The sequence below is a fragment of the Notamacropus eugenii genome, chromosome 3 (assembly GCF_028372415.1).
Source record: "Notamacropus eugenii isolate mMacEug1 chromosome 3, mMacEug1.pri_v2, whole genome shotgun sequence".
NCBI classification, from domain to species: domain Eukaryota; kingdom Metazoa; phylum Chordata; class Mammalia; order Diprotodontia; family Macropodidae; genus Notamacropus; species Notamacropus eugenii.
Window position 1 is genome coordinate 203,226,650 of NC_092874.1, and position 18,516 is coordinate 203,245,165.

Here is an 18,516-nt window from a genome sequence, read left to right on the forward strand (position 1 = left end):
GATATGGGACCTTCCTCTATCAATATATCTTGGAAAATCCTCTATAATTTATATGCAAAGAGAATTATCTCAGGCACTAAGATATTGATGACTTGCCTATGGTCATGTAGCTAGTGATAGAGACAGGTGTTTCTGGTTCTAAGACCAGCCCCATATCCACTCTACCATGTTGCCCCTCTAGTTCCATTTTATAACTTTCCATTTCCTTCTCCTCCTCCTCCTCACTCTTCAGATATCTTTATTAAGTGCTTGATAATGGATAATGCTGGTTCCACCCAGGCAACTGTATAAGCTCCTTCCCTTCCTTTATGGAACTTGTCACCTGACAACATTACCATGGTTCTTAGCTACACCTTAGCTTTCCTAGACCTCTATTCTCAGCCTCATAGATTTTAGAGTTTGAGGGGACCTCTTTAGATATCATCTATTCCTAATCTACCCATTTTACAGCTGAGGAAATTGATGCCCAGATTGGTAGAGACCTGTCCAAAGTCATACAGGTCTTGTGATCACAAATCTAGGTTCTTTTTTCTTTCTCCTTGTCCTACAACACCCTCCTCTCATCCTGCCCTGTGATTTTTATTTTAATTTAAACCTGGTGACCGTTATCAACAAAAAATATTTAAGAATAAGAATAAGAACAAAATTAAGAAATGATCTCTCAGTTTGCTTTCATCAACTCTGTCTCATTTAACTTTCTCCTCAGCCCCCAATACCTAGCTGCTGTTTCCTGCAACTTCTTTTGTCTCTTTCCAAAGCCTTTGTTCCCTTCTGGCAGGATTCCATCCTGAGTTGGGGGTGGACAGCTCTGTTTTGGGAGTAGACCTATCTACAGAAAGTTTACATGGACAAATCTGAGACCTATAGAGTCCTAATGGGAGCCCCTTCCCCAATCTTCACTCCCCCACTCCACCAAGATAATGGACACAAGACAATTCTCCTTGGATCAGCTGAGCACTTCTGGCCTTTTCCCCTCTATTACAGGCTTTTGCAGAATACTTCACCCCAAAGCAGCTCACCAATCTGGTGTTAACTGCCATGGAGGGCTTAATTGACAGCCGGGCCAAGATCTCTCTGGCTTCAGGGCAGCTCATGAGCTCTATCATGGAGGAGAGAGGGAAAGATGTGTTAAAGGTAGTGTTGAGAGCTTGTAGTTGTTGAATTTGAGTCACCAACTATTCACTGCAGGACTTGACTAGGTACTTAATTTCTTCCCTGTTTCCCCTTCATCCCAAACCCCTCCCAAAGTCCTTTCTCTCTGGGCTTGTTTACTCATTTCTCATATGAAGGAATTGGTATGAACTTCTAAGATCTCATCCTGCTCTAGTATTCTATGACTCTAAAGTGGCGTCCATATGCTAATTGTTTAGTCAAAAAGAGCAGAAGTTACGTTGGGACAATTACTGGAATGCTTGGCATCTACCTTACTAGTTCACAATAGCTTACTCTGAGAAGCTGGAAGAGCATGGGGTTATTTTAGGCTCCGGATCTCAGATTGGATCCTCGAGAGTTAAGGGGTCACTTGATAACTATGGGATACTTGAGTTCCAGGGTGGGTGGTCCTGGGAGCTTAAAATCACTCTGGGAGAATCCCTCAAGGTACCTAGATTGAAATGGGGAAGGGAAGGATGGAAGAGAGGTTCTAGATTGGGAGGGAGGGGCTAATTAGGTTTTCCTGCCTCCCTTTTTCACTTTCCAGATTGATCAAATTGTTGATGGCATCTATGATAGACTCAAGTCCCAACTGGAACCAGCCACAAGGAAGGAAACACTGCAGGCCATGTGTGCCTTAGTAGGCAACAACACCCATAGTGTAATGACCCTGCTGCTGAAGCGGCCACTTCCTTGGGAAGGGTAAATATTCCTCAACACCCTCACCCTAACTATAATAGATACCATAGGACCTTGGAGGTGATGTAATCTAACCCCCTCATTTTAAGACTAAGGCTTAGAGGGTTTAAATGACTTGTCCAAAGTCCAATATACACATCAATTCAATGAACACTAATCACTTTTATGTTTTACATGAGGCACTGTGCTAGGTGAAGACAAAAGCCAATAATCCTTGCGTGGAAGGAGCTTTTCATTCTACTTTTTCCCCGGTTACGCTTTACCCAAAAGCAGTTCCTCTTTTCCCACAGCAAGCCGATACCCCCTAACCTCTTATTCCCCCAGACTCTTGATCTATCTTTGTACCTCCTGTCCCTTTCTTTTAAAATAATAACAACAAGAATTTGCATTTATGTTGTATTTTAAAGTTTAGCAATTGATTTCTTTTGAGATAGATAGTGCTAGTGTTATCCTCTTTTTGTAGATGGGGTATCTGAGGTTAAATGATTTACCATGATCACACAGGGAATATCAGAGGTAGGATGTAAACCTAGGTTTCTTGATCCCAGGCTTAGTAAACTTTTGACTACACTATACTACATGATTTTTATACTATATGTAGGGAGGGCATGGTGCTGGCCAGAAAACAGTTTCAGAGTGAAGGGCAGGCTAATAGCACATAACCAAACCTTTGTACCTAACTAACATTAACCAATAAAGTCAGTTACACTACCCCAGATGAAGATTAAATCTATTCTTTTGATTGACTTTGTCTGACACTAATTCAAAGTCTGTCATTCCAGACCACAAAATTCCATTGTTCTCTCCCTTTCTTCTCTAGTCCCCTAACCATTTTCTCTAAAAATTACGGCCCCTTTTCTGCTTCCCACTCTCATCATGGTTCCTCCTCATGGGGCTGGGACCAAATCAAAGAGCATAGCCACCATGTTACATAATTTATGCATCACTGGATCCTGCAGAATCAACATGGAACTATGGCAAGTGTTTGGCACCCGGAGGAAGACCACAATCAACGTCCTGCAGTTTCTCATATCTATCTTGGAAGAGAGACACCCTAAGCAGAGTTACAAGGAAATGTCCTTCCGTCCTGTAGCGGTTAGTTGAAGGGATGAAGGCTGAGACATGAGTATATTTGAAGGTGGGAGATCATTGTTCTGGGAAGCTGATTTATGTGTGCCAGGAGAAGGAAGCAGAAGTAGGGATAGCAACCAGCAGTCAGAAAAGAGGGAAAATCCAGAAAAAGTGATAATGAGTCATAGAATCTTATTAACTAAAACCTGAAGAGATGATAATCATTTTATAAACATGATCTCCTTCCAGTGCTTTTATCACATGTATCCTCATTGTCTCCTCAAAATGTTCCCATAAGGTATAATCATTCCCATTATGAGAACAATGTAAGTGGGTACGCTGAGGCCCAGAGAAGACAGGTAATGGGTGCAAACTCACAAAGCAAGTTAGTGGCAGAGCAGGTTACTAATATCTAGATTTCCTGACCCCCAGACTAACTAAGGTATAACCAGGGTTTGGGAGACAGAAGGAGACAGATGATGGTGGCTAGGAAATGGTGCTAAGCAAGCCCTGCTAAAAATCATTCACCCATCCCCTTTGGGCAAATCACATTTTAGGCCAGGTGGTAGAAAACAAAGCAGGATGAGTATGTTTCATTCTCTTTTCCTTTCCAGGAAATAGGTGGTGGGTCATTCATTCTGGTTCTTCATCCCTAAGCTGAGTTAGGATGAGGGCTATACTTTGCGGATGGGTGAAATAGAGGGAAAAAATGGGAATCTGTTTACAAATGGAAGAAAACAAGCTTGGCTAACTCTCTCTCTCCCATCCCCGAGCCTCCCTTCTACCCAACCCCATCCATCCCAACTATGATTTTCTCACCCTAGGTGGCCTGTGCCCTATGTGAGATGCTGTCAGGGACAATGTGCAAGTTGGCTGTGCTGGAGCTCTACCCCCGACTGCTGCTGGCTATCCTAAATCATGTATATTGGGTAATTGAGCAAAATGTCCCTCAGAACATGGTGGTATATCGTAAGGAGGGCATCGAAGGCAAGAGCAAAGTCTTTGACCCTGTCAGGTAGGCCTGCTTCTGGAGTAAGGGAGGAGAAAGTATAATAATGTTAGTTACTTGGAATCCAGAGGAAGAAGTCCAGAGGGACTTCTCAATGGGATCACAGTCTGAGAGGGAAATAAGACAGTGGGGTCTGTAGACATACTCTTTACAACAGAGGTATTCAGTCATTTGAACACACTCATGTCAGCTTTTGAGGCAGCCAGGTAGTGTGGTAGATAGAGTGCTAAAATCAAGAAGACCTGAATTCAAGTGCAGCCTCAAGACTGACTAGTTATGTAATACTGTCAGAGATCACTTAACCTCTGTCTGAGTTTTCTCAATTATGAAATAGGGATAATAATAGCACCTACTCCCCAGGGTTGTTGTGAGAAGCAAATGAGATAATATTTGTAAAGCTCTTAGCATAGAGTCTGGAACCAAGCAGCAGTTTAATAAACACTTATTCCCTTTCCCTTCTTTCACATACTCCACTACAAAGACATTTTCAGATTCTCATGATGAATCACGTCTCCTTTTTCCACAGTCTCATGCCAAGACCATCTACATGACTACATCTGACAGCTCTTCATACTCACATGTGGTCATAAGAACTCTCGTGCATCCTGCCACAGATTCACAAATTCATTTTCATCATCTGCCATGTGTTCGCTTTCCCAACCACCACATACAAACTCTGACACACTTAGATTATAATGATCATATTGATGGTTGATATACTTTTCTTAATGATCCTTTCCCCTCCAAGATTTAGAGTTGGCACTAGTTCCTTTCCAAAGCTCTGCTGTTAGTCCTGGACAAGTTATAACCTCTCTGGGACTCAGTATTCTCATCTGTAAAACAAGGGGATTGAACTAGCTGATATCCATTCATGGTCCTCTAGAGGCAGAATAATCTGTGGTTCAAATATTGAGTGAATGGTATCTCAGCACAGAGCTACAAAGAACTTGGCTAGAAGTAGAGGCTAGGGAGAGGTCAGAAGGACCCTTAGAGATCTGTATGGCCTCTTGGGAGAGTTTTTTAGCTCTCTATGGCTCCGTTTCCTCCTCTGTGAAATGAGGCAGTTAGATTAAATGACCTTTAAAGTAGAGGAGAACTACAGATGGAAGGGAGTTATGGTTCACCAAGTCTGCCCTCAGGGATGATGTAGCAGCTACTAAAACAGCTTCTCAGCTTTCCCATTTTGTATAGAAAAAGTCCTATCGATAACATGCTCCCTTGTTTTGGGAGGCATTCCAGGGTAATTTTTGATGAGGGAACAAGGTGAAATCTGTTGGCTCTGTTTACAGATCTATGCTTTGAGACCTTTGAGCGTTGTAACTGGTTGAGGGGCATGAAGGGTAGAAGTTGTGCAATCAAGGGGAATGCGTATTGGATAGAGAGCTAGTCTCAGAACTCAGAAGATCTGGGTTCAATTCTAACCGACAAATGCTGGCTGTATTGACCCTGGGCAAGTTACTTAACCTCTCTCTATGCCAGTCAATTTTCTATGATGAGAAGTTGTAGAGAAAGGGCCAGTCTACACTGGCAGAGGAGGTACTTCACTAGAAGCTCCCTAAACCAATGAAATCATAAGTCTAATCCTTGTTCCTATCTTTATGATCTCAGGCACTGTAAGATCATTTGGGCCCAACGGGGCAACTATCTTGAAGTTATAGGTAGGGAGATTAGAAGAGCTTTCTGAGGTTTTTAGGGATGAAAACAAAAGAAGAAGCAGAAACTCAGGAAGATGAGTTCAAATCCAACCTCAGACACTAGCTGTGTGACTTTGGGTAAGTCACTTAACCTCTGCCTCAATTTCCTCAAATGTAAAATGGGGATAATACCAGTGCTTACTGCCCAAGGTGGTTGTGAGGATAAAATGAGATATTTGTAAAGTTCATAGGATAGTGCCTACAGAGTAAGTGCTATATAAATACTAGCTATTATTCATATTAATCAAAACTGCATAAACAGGATAATAACCAATCAGTATAGACCAGAATATTCCCAGAGATCTATTCTAGCCATTATTAGAGGCATGATGGTCTCCCATTGTTTTCCCAAATGAGCTTTTCCTTTGAGATCCTACATATGAATGCCAATTCAGATTCTATAGGTATTAGGGATAATAAAAATTCAATTTTACAACTAACATAGAAAAAAGACCTCATTGTTAACAAAGCTATATACAAATGTGTGAAGGCATATATATATATATATATATATCACACACACACACACGCACACACACATATATATATTCTAGCAAGCAATAGTTATTTATTTACATTCCCAGAGGAAGAATGCCATTTTTAATTATGAAGGAGTAAATATATTCTTTTTATTGTTATTCATAGCCACAAAACAGACAATACAGGTGTATAAAGGGAGATTGAATAAGAGAGATAGAATGAAAAGGTGGCATCCAAGTCACAAACAGAGAGGATAGCCTCAACAAGAAGGGGGCTCTTCTTCCATGGATGACTACAGCCAAGGAGAGAATGGGGGCTGATGTGGAGCAGAGGGAAGGAAGGAGTTCCCAACATACACCCGGAGATTCTGAAGTTGTCTCTTGAGGTGTCCAGGATGGGCATTACACAATAGGATGGGTGTAGAGAGTCACTTCACATCTCTTCTTCCTTTATTTCCCACTGATCCATCGTGGGCTTACAGTTGTGCACTGGAGGCTGTCAAGACCATGCTGATAGCTGCTGAGTATTATGGGGTTGTGTCCTATGCTGACCAATACCGTGGCTGGGATCTGCTATCCAGCCCCAAGTATTACTACATGGGAGTCATTGAATTAACAAGGTGAAAATTGGTCCTCAGTACCTTTAACACCATCCTGGCTAACTCCCACCCCCTTGTTCTTCTCTGCTATTCAGATAGTAGACAGTCTGATATTCACCCCAGCCATTCTTGATTCTCCTTTCCCCGGATTCCCAGGGTCCTGATCCCTCAATTCACCACCCCTCCCATCTCCCAGTCCTTGTTCTATTTCCCAGTCACTTTCCAGGATGCCCTGCCTCCCTTCCCTCCCCACCCCCAGCAACCCTTGGACTCCTGTGTCCCATCCCAGTGGCTTAGTGAGGAACTGTGACTCCAATATTCTGCATCGAGTCATGAGGGAAGTCAAGCCACTCCTGTACAGTGTGGATGAGAGGCAGAAAGTCATGGCCAGGGCTTTGTTTGTTCAGGTAAAAGGCACCGAGGCTGGGCTGGGGTAGGGGAGAGACGGGAGGGACACTGGTCTTTTGTGGGGGAAACTTTGGTTCCTAGAATCTGGGCAGATCTTCATGACCACTGTGTTCCGATACATACACAGGTTCTACCCATACCTTGTTCCCTGGCCTGTTCCCAAGCTGGGACCCCATATGTCTCATCTAAGCACCTTGCTTCCATTCTCCCAAGGTGCTCCTTGTCCATTTATTTCTTGTGCCCTTTTCCCATTTCTCTGCACAGATCCTTAGTCCTGGGCCCTAGTCGATCTAGATTTCCTGTTTCTTGGTTGCCAGGGGAGGGAGGGGAAAAAGAGAATTAGGATATCTATACGGGGATCCCCTTCTCCTGAACTTCAGGAGTATGGCTTGAAGAGGCAGGGTAAAGGAACATACAACCCCAATCTGAATACTGAGCCAGAGACATGATTGTGCTTTATTATTATTATCGTCTCCCTCCCGCTCCCATCCCCATCTGTTTTTCTTTCACAGCTCCTCTGGCACCGATCAGTGGCCCAGACTTTGGGGGAAAACTTTCTGAGTCATCTAATTAAGTGGATCCATGAACCCAACCTCATCATGAAAGAAATTGGACTCCGGGGAATAAGTAACCTGGCACTGCACCCGGGGCAGGTGAGAAGAGAGGATGGGATGGGGTGAGAGTAAGAGCACAGGTGATCCAAGTTCAAGGAGACTTCTCAGCTGTAGAAGCTTCTAGGTATGAAATGGGAACAGAACTACAACTGGGAAGAGTCAGAGACATATGTGGGTATGATTGCCAATGTCTGGATTAGGGTTTGGAAAACTCTGCTACTTGACCACTAGATAAAGAGTAAGTCAATCTCCAGAACCTGGAATCTAGTGGAAAAGGCAATTAACAGGCCTGAGTTCTGACTCCAGTTTTTCCATTAACTAGTTGTATGAATTGTAGCAGCAAAACATTGTAGAAAAGATATTAGATTTGGAGTCAGGAGACTTGGGTCCAAATCCTGTCTCTGACACTACCCAAATGACCTTGGTAAGTCATTTCTTCATCTCTAAATGACAGAATAAGACTAGATGAACTCTAAGGTTATTTTTTATGATCTTAGAATCATCTCAGTTTTCATCATCCATAAAATAAGGGAATAGGAGTTTAGAAACTCTAAGATCCCTTCCAGGCCTAACCAGATATGATTTTATGACTATAAATTAATTCCTAGTCCTTAAAAGGCCCATTTCTCTCTTTCCATGACTCTCAACCTTTCAGGCTCTGAATTCCCAGGTTCATTATACTAGATCTTCCATTTTTCATGTTATACATTCAGTTGTCAACTTTTGCATGGGAAAAGTTCCTAGAAAATGGCACAAAAGTAAAGAATGCAAATGTTGATAACATTGAACCTATGGGAAAGAGGAGATTTGGTCCCCACAACCAATAAAAACTGTAATCTTTTGTTACAGATTGCTGAAAATACATTTTTCTGCAAACAACTCTTAATAATAAAACATTATATATGTGTCATATACAATATAAACTAATATATTATACAGAATATATTCATATAATTGTTAACATATTGTATATTTATATAAATAATATAAATTATAATGAAACATTCTGATAATATGAACTTTTCCTAACACAGTAACCATGAAATAACCCATAAAATTTAACATACAAAATAAAAGTGCTAACATGTAAAATGGTTTTTCCTGCTAGTAATTCTCTAGAATTCTGTGACATTTTGTGCTAACATCTTAATAAAAAAAACCCACTACATTTCAGACAAAATTTACTTTTTTTTCTTTTCTATTAAAGGGGCCATCCCCCTAACTCCCTTTCAAAGAGGCCTATTCACTGAATGGGCATTACCTCACTTTAAGTGAGTACCTGAAAAGACCTTAGCCTAAAAAGCCAAGATATCCCAGTGCATCCTGAGCCATCTCCAGTGATCCTGATGAATATCTGGTTACTGAATCCAGATGTCTCAGAGGGAGAAGTGAGAGGCTGGTGACCTTGCACAGTCTTTCCTCACTCAAAAAAAGTCAAGTGCAAGTCTTGTCATCATTTCTCTGATGTCATGATCCTCTTCAAAAATCAAGGATGAACACCACACAACTTTTCATAACACATGGTATCTGTAGTACTATAAATGTTGTTATTGTTGTATCATTTCAATTGTATCTGACTCTTCACCCCATTTGGGTTTTCTTAGCAGATACTGAAGTGGTTTTCCATTTCCTTTTCCAGCTCATTCTATAGAAAAGGAACTGAGGCAAACAAGGTTAAATGACTTGTCCACCAGGGTTCCACAACTAGTAGGTGTCTGAGGCCAGATTTCAACTTAAGTCCTCTTGATTCCAGGTCTGGTGCTTTCTCTACTATGCCACCCAGCTGTCCCTAGTACCATATCTATTGTACACTGTATAGCAAACTAAATTCTTAAAATTAAAACATTTTTAGCCTGAATCTTGCCTTCCACTATATCAGATGGTAATGTGAGGGCATCGTATTGTATACCATATTTCTATAAACCTCTCTACGTTGGCTGCCCTCTGAAAACCAAGGGAGAAGTTACTGTTGGAAGATGCTGAGACTGGCGAGGTCTTGACAACATCTTAGAGCCCAAAGGACTCACACTGTCCTCTGGGGGCATAATTGCAACACAAAATGAGCTTCAAAGACAAATAATGAAAATATACAACAAATGCATGGGAGCTCTTTACTCTACAATCGTAGGGTGAACACAACCAGTAAAGTGCCTGGTAAGATACCAGCCATTCCACAGACTTGCATGCATCACACCTCCCTTTTTTCTCTCTACTGTACATAGGGCTAATGGTTGGGAACAGGAAAGTAAAAATGAGGTCACTAATAAAATCATGCAAATTCTTGAAATCATGAAATTTAAATCCAAGAATTTTAAGGACGGGCTATATTAATGAGTTGCTAAACTGTTGAACTCTGGTAGTCTTATCAATTTCTCCAGCATCTAGTTGCTCCTGAGCTTCTACTGGTTCACTCAGAATCTTCTTCCTTATAGTCCCTACTGCTGTTCTTAGTGAAGTCCATTTTCTTAGAAATTAATAACCTCTGTACTCTTCCTTTCAGGAAGGGACACTTGCATCTCTACTTCCAGTCATTCAGGGTTTCCTGAAAGAGGAGGAGTTGGTGGCAGTGCAGGCAGTGAAGGGCCTACGCAACATCATTTGTTATACACAAGGAATTGTAATCCAGAGGGCCTTTTGCAGTATCTCCAACCAACTCCGGCCCCTCATCAATGATGTATGTATAACAGTTGTAGACTGTGTGACAAAAGACAAGGTGGACCACGTATAACAAGAAATTATAGATGGATCTGGAATGCCCCACTCCCTAGTCAGAGGAGACTAGAGTTCCATCTTTGTGGGTATTAAGAGGATAACTTTGGCAGGGTAATCGCTCCCTCGATCTCCTACCTTCAAGAGAAATATAGCGCTTGGAACTACATTCCTCTTTCACATATTAGATGTTTCTAGTTTAGAGGTATGATTCTTATTGGGGGTTCAGGTTAAAAGCTACTTTGGTCACTAAGGGCAGGGGAAGCAATTCTATCCTAGACTTAGAGGGTAATTTTATCTCAACTGTTTTAACTTTTCCTCATACCATATGCTTATTACAGATAAGATAATCACAAAGAAAGAGCAAAAATATTTATCAAAAGAAGCAGTATAATAGTTATTGGGGAAGTCATACAGATAAGTTTGGACAACAGAGCACACAAGAGTTAGGGGACTAGAAGAGAGATGAAATCTCAACTCACTGGGAGAAAATACCCAATAATACATTCTTATTTTTAAAAATGTTTTTATATTTGTTTTTAAAACATCATTGTAGTTTCCCTCAGTGTCTCTGTCTTTTCCTCTCCCACAGAATCCTTTCATGTAACAAATAGCATTTTTAAATGACAAAAAGAGAGGGAAAAGTCAGCATAATTTATAAAAAAAAGTCTGAAAATTTGTACAACATACAACACTGGTGAACCTCCTTCCTCTGCAAAGCAGTGGAGTTGAAGTGTCTTCTCACAACTGTTATTTTGAGCTATGCTTATTCTTTATAATTTGGAAATATTTACTTTAGATTTTTTTTGGGGTGTCTGATTATTCTGTCCATATTCATTGTTGTAGTAATTGTGTATATTGTTTTCTTGACTCTGCTTACTTCACTGTGCATCAGTTCGTGTAGATCTTTCCATTCCTCTCTGTATTCATCACAGTTTTCATTTATTACATCACAGAAATATTAATTAAAAATGCATACACCACATTTTCTTTACTTATACCCCAACCAACGGGCATCTACTTTATTTCTAATTCTTTGCTATCACAAAAAATGTTGTAAATATTTTGGTGTGTAGAGGGACTTTCTTCTCACAGGCTTTCTTGAGATATAATCATAGTAATGGAATCTCTGGGTCAATGAGTGTGAGTATTCTTGCCACTTTATTCGCATATTTCCAAATTGTTCTGATCCATCAATATATTAGTGGGCCTATCTTCCCCAAATCCATCTAACATTGATTGTTGCCATTTTTCTGGCCATCTTTAACAATTTGCTAAATATGAGGTCCATCTTTTTTCATTAATTCTGAAGTTAAAATTGGAGGATAGAAAATCTTGAGTTGCAGCTTGAGTTCCTTTGCTCCTTGGAACATATTATTCCATTCCCTCCTGTGGTTTCTAGTGGATGTGTAATAGTCTTGTGTAATTTGAATTTCCTTATCTTTATATTTGTCTTGGTCACTTGCAGAATTTATTGTTTGTCAGTGGAATTGTTAAATTTAATTACCATGTGTCGGAATTTTCAGCACCCAGGGTTTTTTTTTTGGAAGCAATTTGTGGATTTTTTCCATTGATATTTTGTGTGTGTGTGTGTGTTCAGAAGTTCTAGATAGTTTTTAAATTTTTTTACTGCATTATTGAGAGTTTTTTATGCAATGTGATCTTCTGGGAGACCTTTAATTATCTCTAAGCATACTATCTTTACATTAATCTATTTGGTTTGTATGGAGGTCATATTTTCTGCTAATGTTATTGCTTTTGCTTCTCTTCTTCTAGACTAGAGGTTCCTAAATTTATTTGGCCTACCACCCCCTTTTAAAAAAATACTCAGCACCCCCTGGAAATCTAATTTGCTTAATGATTCTTTTGAAATTTGCATCATTTCAAAATATATAATTTTTTTAAATGATACATTTTAAAATTTAATAATTTTTTTGTAAATTTGTGGGGGTTTTTCCTACAATGGAATTTTGATAACACAATATTGTGTAACATAACCTTATAGTATCATATTGTAAACAAGTATCACACACACATATTCCTGTCAATGCATTATGGACTTCCTGATAATGCATGACATGCTCACCTGCCAACACTTGCTTATTAAGACCTGTCAACGGACTTTACCACTGATCAATTATAACTTGCATTTTGTTTGCTTATTTGGAAAATGATGTAATCAGTACAAATTTAACTCTGTTACACAACAGATGAAACATGTATGAATGGTTTTTCAAAATTTTCTTTTCTTCTTTCCTTATGCTTCCACCACCCTTATTTTTATTCAATGGTCCCCAATTGCTGCTGAGGCTACTATCACCCTCCTGGATGATTCCAGTGCCCCCTGGGGGTGATATTACCCACTTTGGGAACCTGTGTATCTAAACTGATTTTACTTCAATGTATTTGTCTTTCCAATCAGTTATTTTCTCTTTGGTTTCTCTGATTAGATTTGACACTCAGGATTCATTTTTTTTCCCACCAATTAGTCTTGTTGTGCATACCATAAATACCATAAGTATTTCACAATACGTATTCCTCTTTTAGACCATTTAAAAACATCCTACTGTGGTTCTAAGCTATCTTGGGAATCCACAGGGTCCTCAGTCTCATCATGTATTGATTTATTTTCCTTTATTTTGTAATATTTATTCATTGATGTCAGGCCTCTTTCACCTTATCTGGTTGGTCATATTCTCTTCTATTATTAATATATTCCATATTGGTTTATCTGCTTATGCTCAGTGTCTTTAATTAAAGTTTTTTCTTCCTGACATAATATTAAAAAATCCCCCCCGCCCTCCATCACTCACTTCTTCCCTTTTGATGGTGGTTTCCCTGGGAATTGGACCTCAAAACTACTTCAGCCTTCTACTATGTTGGGAAATTCACATTTCACAGGGCTCAATTTCTTCCCTAAGTGACTTCTCAAGGAATAGAATTAGCCCAATGGGATGCTGGGTTCTTTCCCTCAAGTTTAGCGGGGTGACACAGTCATTTATAGTGTGTGCCTCAATTTCCTCTGTTCCTCAGTTCTTTGGTTGAACTCTGTTGCACCACAGAGCACTCAAGTTCTGCTGTTTCAGTGTGATCAAGCTTCTGTCTTTTGACTTTCCACAGTTCCAGTTGGTTGGTGGTGGTGGTAGAATTGAGTTCTGTTACAAGCCCATGTGCAGATAGAGTGTGGTAGGAAATGGATAAGGGGGTATTGAGAGAACTAGTTATGGGCTAGAAAATTGCTTTCTCTGTTGCTGATTCATCGAATAGTTATCTAAGTTGGGTTCTTGGTATTCTAGACTATGGAGAAAGCTGCATAATCTCTATTTTGCAGAAGTTTGAGAGATTTTGAGGATCAGAGCAGTCTTCATCCTGTTGATCACATAACGTGAAAGTTCACCTAAGTAATCGGCTCTTAATCTTTGAGCATATAGGCACAAGGAATTAAAGGACATTTTGAGGTACCATCTCCTCCCCATATGTCTTTGGCTCCAGGCGTCTCCTATCTACCAACCAAAATCTATGCCTTGCCTTCTTGTTTTTGCCATGTCTTTCTCCACTATTTCTTTCTCAGAAAACTCTCAACCAATCAGGAGTCACATCTCCCTACACCTCCACAGAGTCACAATGCCTTCCTTTAGGGGAATTCCCAGACCATTTTGAGTGCAAGTAGGTGGGGGGAAAGTAACATATATATGGGTCTGAGGTTGGGTCAGGAGCACAGGGGGACTAGGGACTGGAGACTGGTCCTGGGAACTGAATGGGACTTCTAGGTTAGGTTCCAGACTATGGCAAATAAAGGGCTAAAGTTGGAGGCAAAGAACTGCGGTGTTCAACTGGAAAGGCTAGGATGGAGGCCGGTGATTAGAAGGGAAATTGAGGTCTAGAAGAACTGGGTAGAGTTTGCCCCAATCCCCTTGCCCCTACCTTTTCTGATATACATATACACAAACACAATCTACACAGACACATTTGAAGCTTTTTATTTCATATATTTAGAGCTGGAAGTAATCTTAGAGGTCATCTAGCTCAACCCCCACCTTATTTTACAGAGGAGGAAACTCAGGAGTAGAGAAATTAAGTGATTTACTCAAGGTCACAGAGTTAGTAAGTAACAGAGGCAGGCTTTGTTGTAGTAATTATTAAAAATTTAATTAGAAATAAAGTAGAAACCCATTGATCGGGAAGCGGGTAAAGAAAATGTGGTACATGAATTTAATGAATATTTCTGTGATGTAATAAATGGCAAATGTGATGACTATAGAAAGGAATGAAAAGATCTATATGAACTGCTGTAGAGTGATGTAAGCAGAGCCAAGAAAACAATATATACAATTATACAACAATTCAAAATCCAGGTCCTCTGACTCCACAGCATGTTTCCCCCCTACCCCAATGCATCATGCGTGTGAGTGTTAGGGGTGGGAGAGGGGAGGAGGTACTGAAGAAGGAACTATTTTCTGATCTATTATCTTTGGAAGTAATTCAGTTGGGAATAGAGGTCCTGATCCTAGGAAAACATCTCTGGCAAGGGCAACTTAGGGTGACCTGACTCTGCCTTTTAGTTTTATAGCTCTACCCCTGTGGAGGGAGAACATGGGGTTATGATAAAGGTATGACCAAGGCACTAGAAGGAAGAGGGAGGTATCAGTACAGGGAAAAGAATACTTGCAAGTAAAGAGACACCCTTGGATGGATCACATCACCCCTGTGGGTCTTGTTTGTTTACTTTTTCCACCTATAAGTGAAAAGGGTGGAACTAAATACTCTCCCAGGCTTTTTTCCTAGCTTTGGTAATTTACTGTGGAGATAGGGCAGCAAGGTGGCATCATTAAAATGTGGGGTCTAGAGTCAGGAAGACCTGAGTTAAAATCTGGCTTCAGACACTGACTAGCTGTGTGACCCTGGTGGGCAAGTCACTAACCTGTTTGCCTCACTTTCCTCATTTGTAAAACCAGCTAGAGATGAAAATGGTAAGTTAGTCTAGTATCCTTCCCAAGAAAACCCCCAAAAGAGGTCATGAAGAGTTAGACATAACCAAAAATGACTGAACAACAAAAAGGGTGGAGAGTAGGGAAGAGTCCCCAAATCCCCAGTTCAGAATTTTTTAGGCCATGGTTATGTACCCCATGTTCATTCCCCTTCATTACCTCTGTTATGCTCATATAATTTTGACCCTGAAAAGGATAATTAAAAAACCTATTTATTTATTTAAGTTAGAGAGGCAGCTAGGTGGTACAGTGGATAAGAATGCTGGACTTAGAGTTAGAAAGACCTAAGTTCAAAATTTACTGCAGGTGCTTTGTGACCCTCACCCAGCCTCAATTTCCTCATCTGTAAAATGAGGATAAAAATAAAATCTCTCACAGGGTTCTTATGTGGATCAGAGAAAATAACATGTGCTTTGCAAACCTTAAAGTGCTATATAAATGTTGGCTATTGTTATTATTATTATTAAGTGTGTACAGTGTTCTTTATTGAGTAACATAAAAAATACTATTATCATTTATAAAACTTTTCTATCTAGGAATTCAAAGGTGACCTTCCCCTACTCCAAATCTTTTGGGCAGTTTTCAATCGCCCAGTTCATATTATGAAACTCTTCATTCCTTTGTTCAGAAGAAAATGTAATAGGATTAAATCCTTGTGAAGTTTAAGATTTAAACAATAGTGGTCCAATTAGATTACTGTTATAAACTTAAAACAAACATATGCAACTTGAGGTTGAGAACACTGGACTTGCCAATAAAAGGTTAACGGAGCAACTGCTGACATTTAAGGAAACAATTCCTGGTTCAATCACCTACTAGCTATGTGAATTCTGACAAGACATTTTTCATTTCCTCCTCTATAGGTGGGGATAATAATACATGCATTTATTAACCATAAAACTTATATTTAATGTAAGCTTAAACCAATAATAATAACACATCTTCAATATGTTCAGCATTGTTTTAGGCACTTGACCATAGACTAAGAACTAAGAGAGCAGCCTTAGAGACCATCTATTAATTCCACCTACTTGGTCTAAGACAATGTCTAAGACAAACACACCGATGGCATTATGTAGAGTAAAATATAGAGTGCTGACATTTGTTATCAAATGAAGAGGATACTATTGACTCACCAAGACAGTAAGACACACACTTCAAATGGTCAAAGTATATTTATTTCTCATTTACTGATCCATTCCCATTTATTCTGTCATCTTTATGAATATGTGACCACTTACAGCTGGATGACTGAGTAAACCATCTATACATACAATCTATAGCTAATAGTCCCTAAGGGAACTAAACCCATTTGCCCTATGCTCTAATTAACTGAACAATTAGCCATAGAAACACTGAATACATGGATAATGTTCAGTATTTGCATTATATACACTTGGAAGGGACCAGTGTATTTTTGAGAATAGCTGTGGGAATTTTGCACCTGCATAGGGCAGGGTCATAGAGAACTGTCACCTGGACATTTCCATTCTGCTATTCAATGGCAGGAGAGGGACCAGGTGCGGATTTCAGCAACCTCTGCCCTTAGTCACATGCTGCATCAGATCTGCAAGTTCAGTCCAGGCCCTAAAACCCAAAAGGAGCTCTACAGTTTCCTGGTCCCACTACTGATCAGCATTCAAGATAATAACCTGGAGGTGGCCAAGGTGAGATTGATCTTTCCTCTTTTAGACTACAGGCCACTCTACCCATCTTTCCTTATCCCTGACAGTGAGAAAGTCAAAGATGTTTGGCTTGGCTATGTATCTCATCCCTATATCTGTGACACTGTACTCTAAGTTTACACCCATCACATCCATTTACCTGAGTGCCCATGGTCTTTATAAAGTCTTTTATACTAGTCCTCTGAAGTTCCTACTCCACCATCCCCTTTTGTTCCAAGTTCTTTGACCCTCTATCTAAGCCTATTGTCTTAGCCATGAAGGACTAAGTGGGGGAGGGGTCCTTTGGAAAGTCTTTTTCAATCTCCTTTTTCTATCTCACAGGTCTGTGGAAGGGCCTTGACTGAATGGGCTGTCGGGATTGGCTGGACATCACTCAAACAAACATTTCAAAATACAGTCATAACTGACCATGTTAAGATACTGGAAGAAACATGCAAATGCCTGGTGAGTGAAAGTCTCTTAGAAGTCATAACTACTGTACCGGACTCTGAGACACACTAGGGCAGGAGAAGTAGGGAAAGAAATGACATATAGGGAATAAAAAACCCCAAAAGCACCATTTTTTTAGTCCTCCACTCTTCAAAGTCCCATTATTCCATTCCTCCATGTCTTAATCTTCCATGCTCCATTATCCATAAACTTTGGGTTCATAGGAGTTCATGGCCTGTAATGCTGTTGGTCCCTCAGTGTTAGTTCCTGAGCTTCCCCAGCTTGTAGACCCTGATTATAGAGGTCAGACAGTGTTATATTAAGTTTATAGATAGCACTATGGCAGAGGTCACTAGGGAATGGTATCCAAAGAAACAGGTACTAACTAGAACCCTCTAAACTGGGGATTAGGGACTGTATTTACCAGAGGTCAAAAGCATACAAGAGGGCAGGAAGTCAGGGATTAGATAATGTTTGGAAGAACAGACAAGTATTAGCAATATAGGAAAACAAAGTCTAGAAGTCATATGATCAGTCAAGGTTGAGGGAAGCATTTAGATCTCAGAGTCATGAATACAGATAAACGGGTTCGAGTACCAGTAATCAGAACATGAGGATGTAAACTTAATATTTAGAGGATGTATGACAGAACCAAGAGCTTCTAATGTACTTCCTGCCAAGGTGGCCCCAATTTCTTTTTTTTTAATTTTTAAAATTTTTATTTAACTTTAAAAGTTTTACTAATTTCTATTGCTTTTACATCATAGTCATTTTTAATACATATCTCACACCCAATAATATGAGGGGGCCCCACTTTCAAGGTATGAGTGAGCATGAGCTTAAAGGTATAAGTAGTAGGTGAGGAATGGGAAAACCATGTTGGTTGGAGAAAAGGAGACAGGGCTGTGGTCACAGATAAGTTCTGAAAGGCAGTTTCCCCCATGGATCAAGGCCAGCATCAACTCTTTCTGCTTCCACAG

The 18,516-nt window shown here is 40.0% G+C and overlaps 1 protein-coding gene across 4 annotated transcripts in view; it reads left to right on the forward strand.

Annotated features, from left to right (window-relative positions):
* The window catches only part of LOC140533810 (maestro heat-like repeat-containing protein family member 1), a 92,265-nt gene that overhangs the window by 63,327 nt on the left and 10,422 nt on the right, over positions 1-18,516 (forward strand). For all 4 annotated transcript variants that reach the window (XR_011977065.1, XM_072654042.1, XM_072654041.1 and 1 more), the window contains 10 exons: positions 985-1,134; positions 1,700-1,854; positions 2,811-2,946; positions 3,747-3,937; positions 6,587-6,724; positions 6,993-7,110; positions 7,624-7,764; positions 10,226-10,399; positions 16,931-17,089; positions 17,429-17,551. Coding sequence is in view for 3 of the 4 variants with exons in the window: in XM_072654042.1 (XP_072510143.1) it covers positions 985-1,134; positions 1,700-1,854; positions 2,811-2,946; positions 3,747-3,937; positions 6,587-6,724; positions 6,993-7,110; positions 7,624-7,764; positions 10,226-10,399; positions 16,931-17,089; positions 17,429-17,551 (1,485 nt within the window). In the remaining variant the exon portion in view is untranslated. The remainder of the gene's footprint in view (positions 1-984; positions 1,135-1,699; positions 1,855-2,810; positions 2,947-3,746; positions 3,938-6,586; positions 6,725-6,992; positions 7,111-7,623; positions 7,765-10,225; positions 10,400-16,930; positions 17,090-17,428; positions 17,552-18,516) is intronic.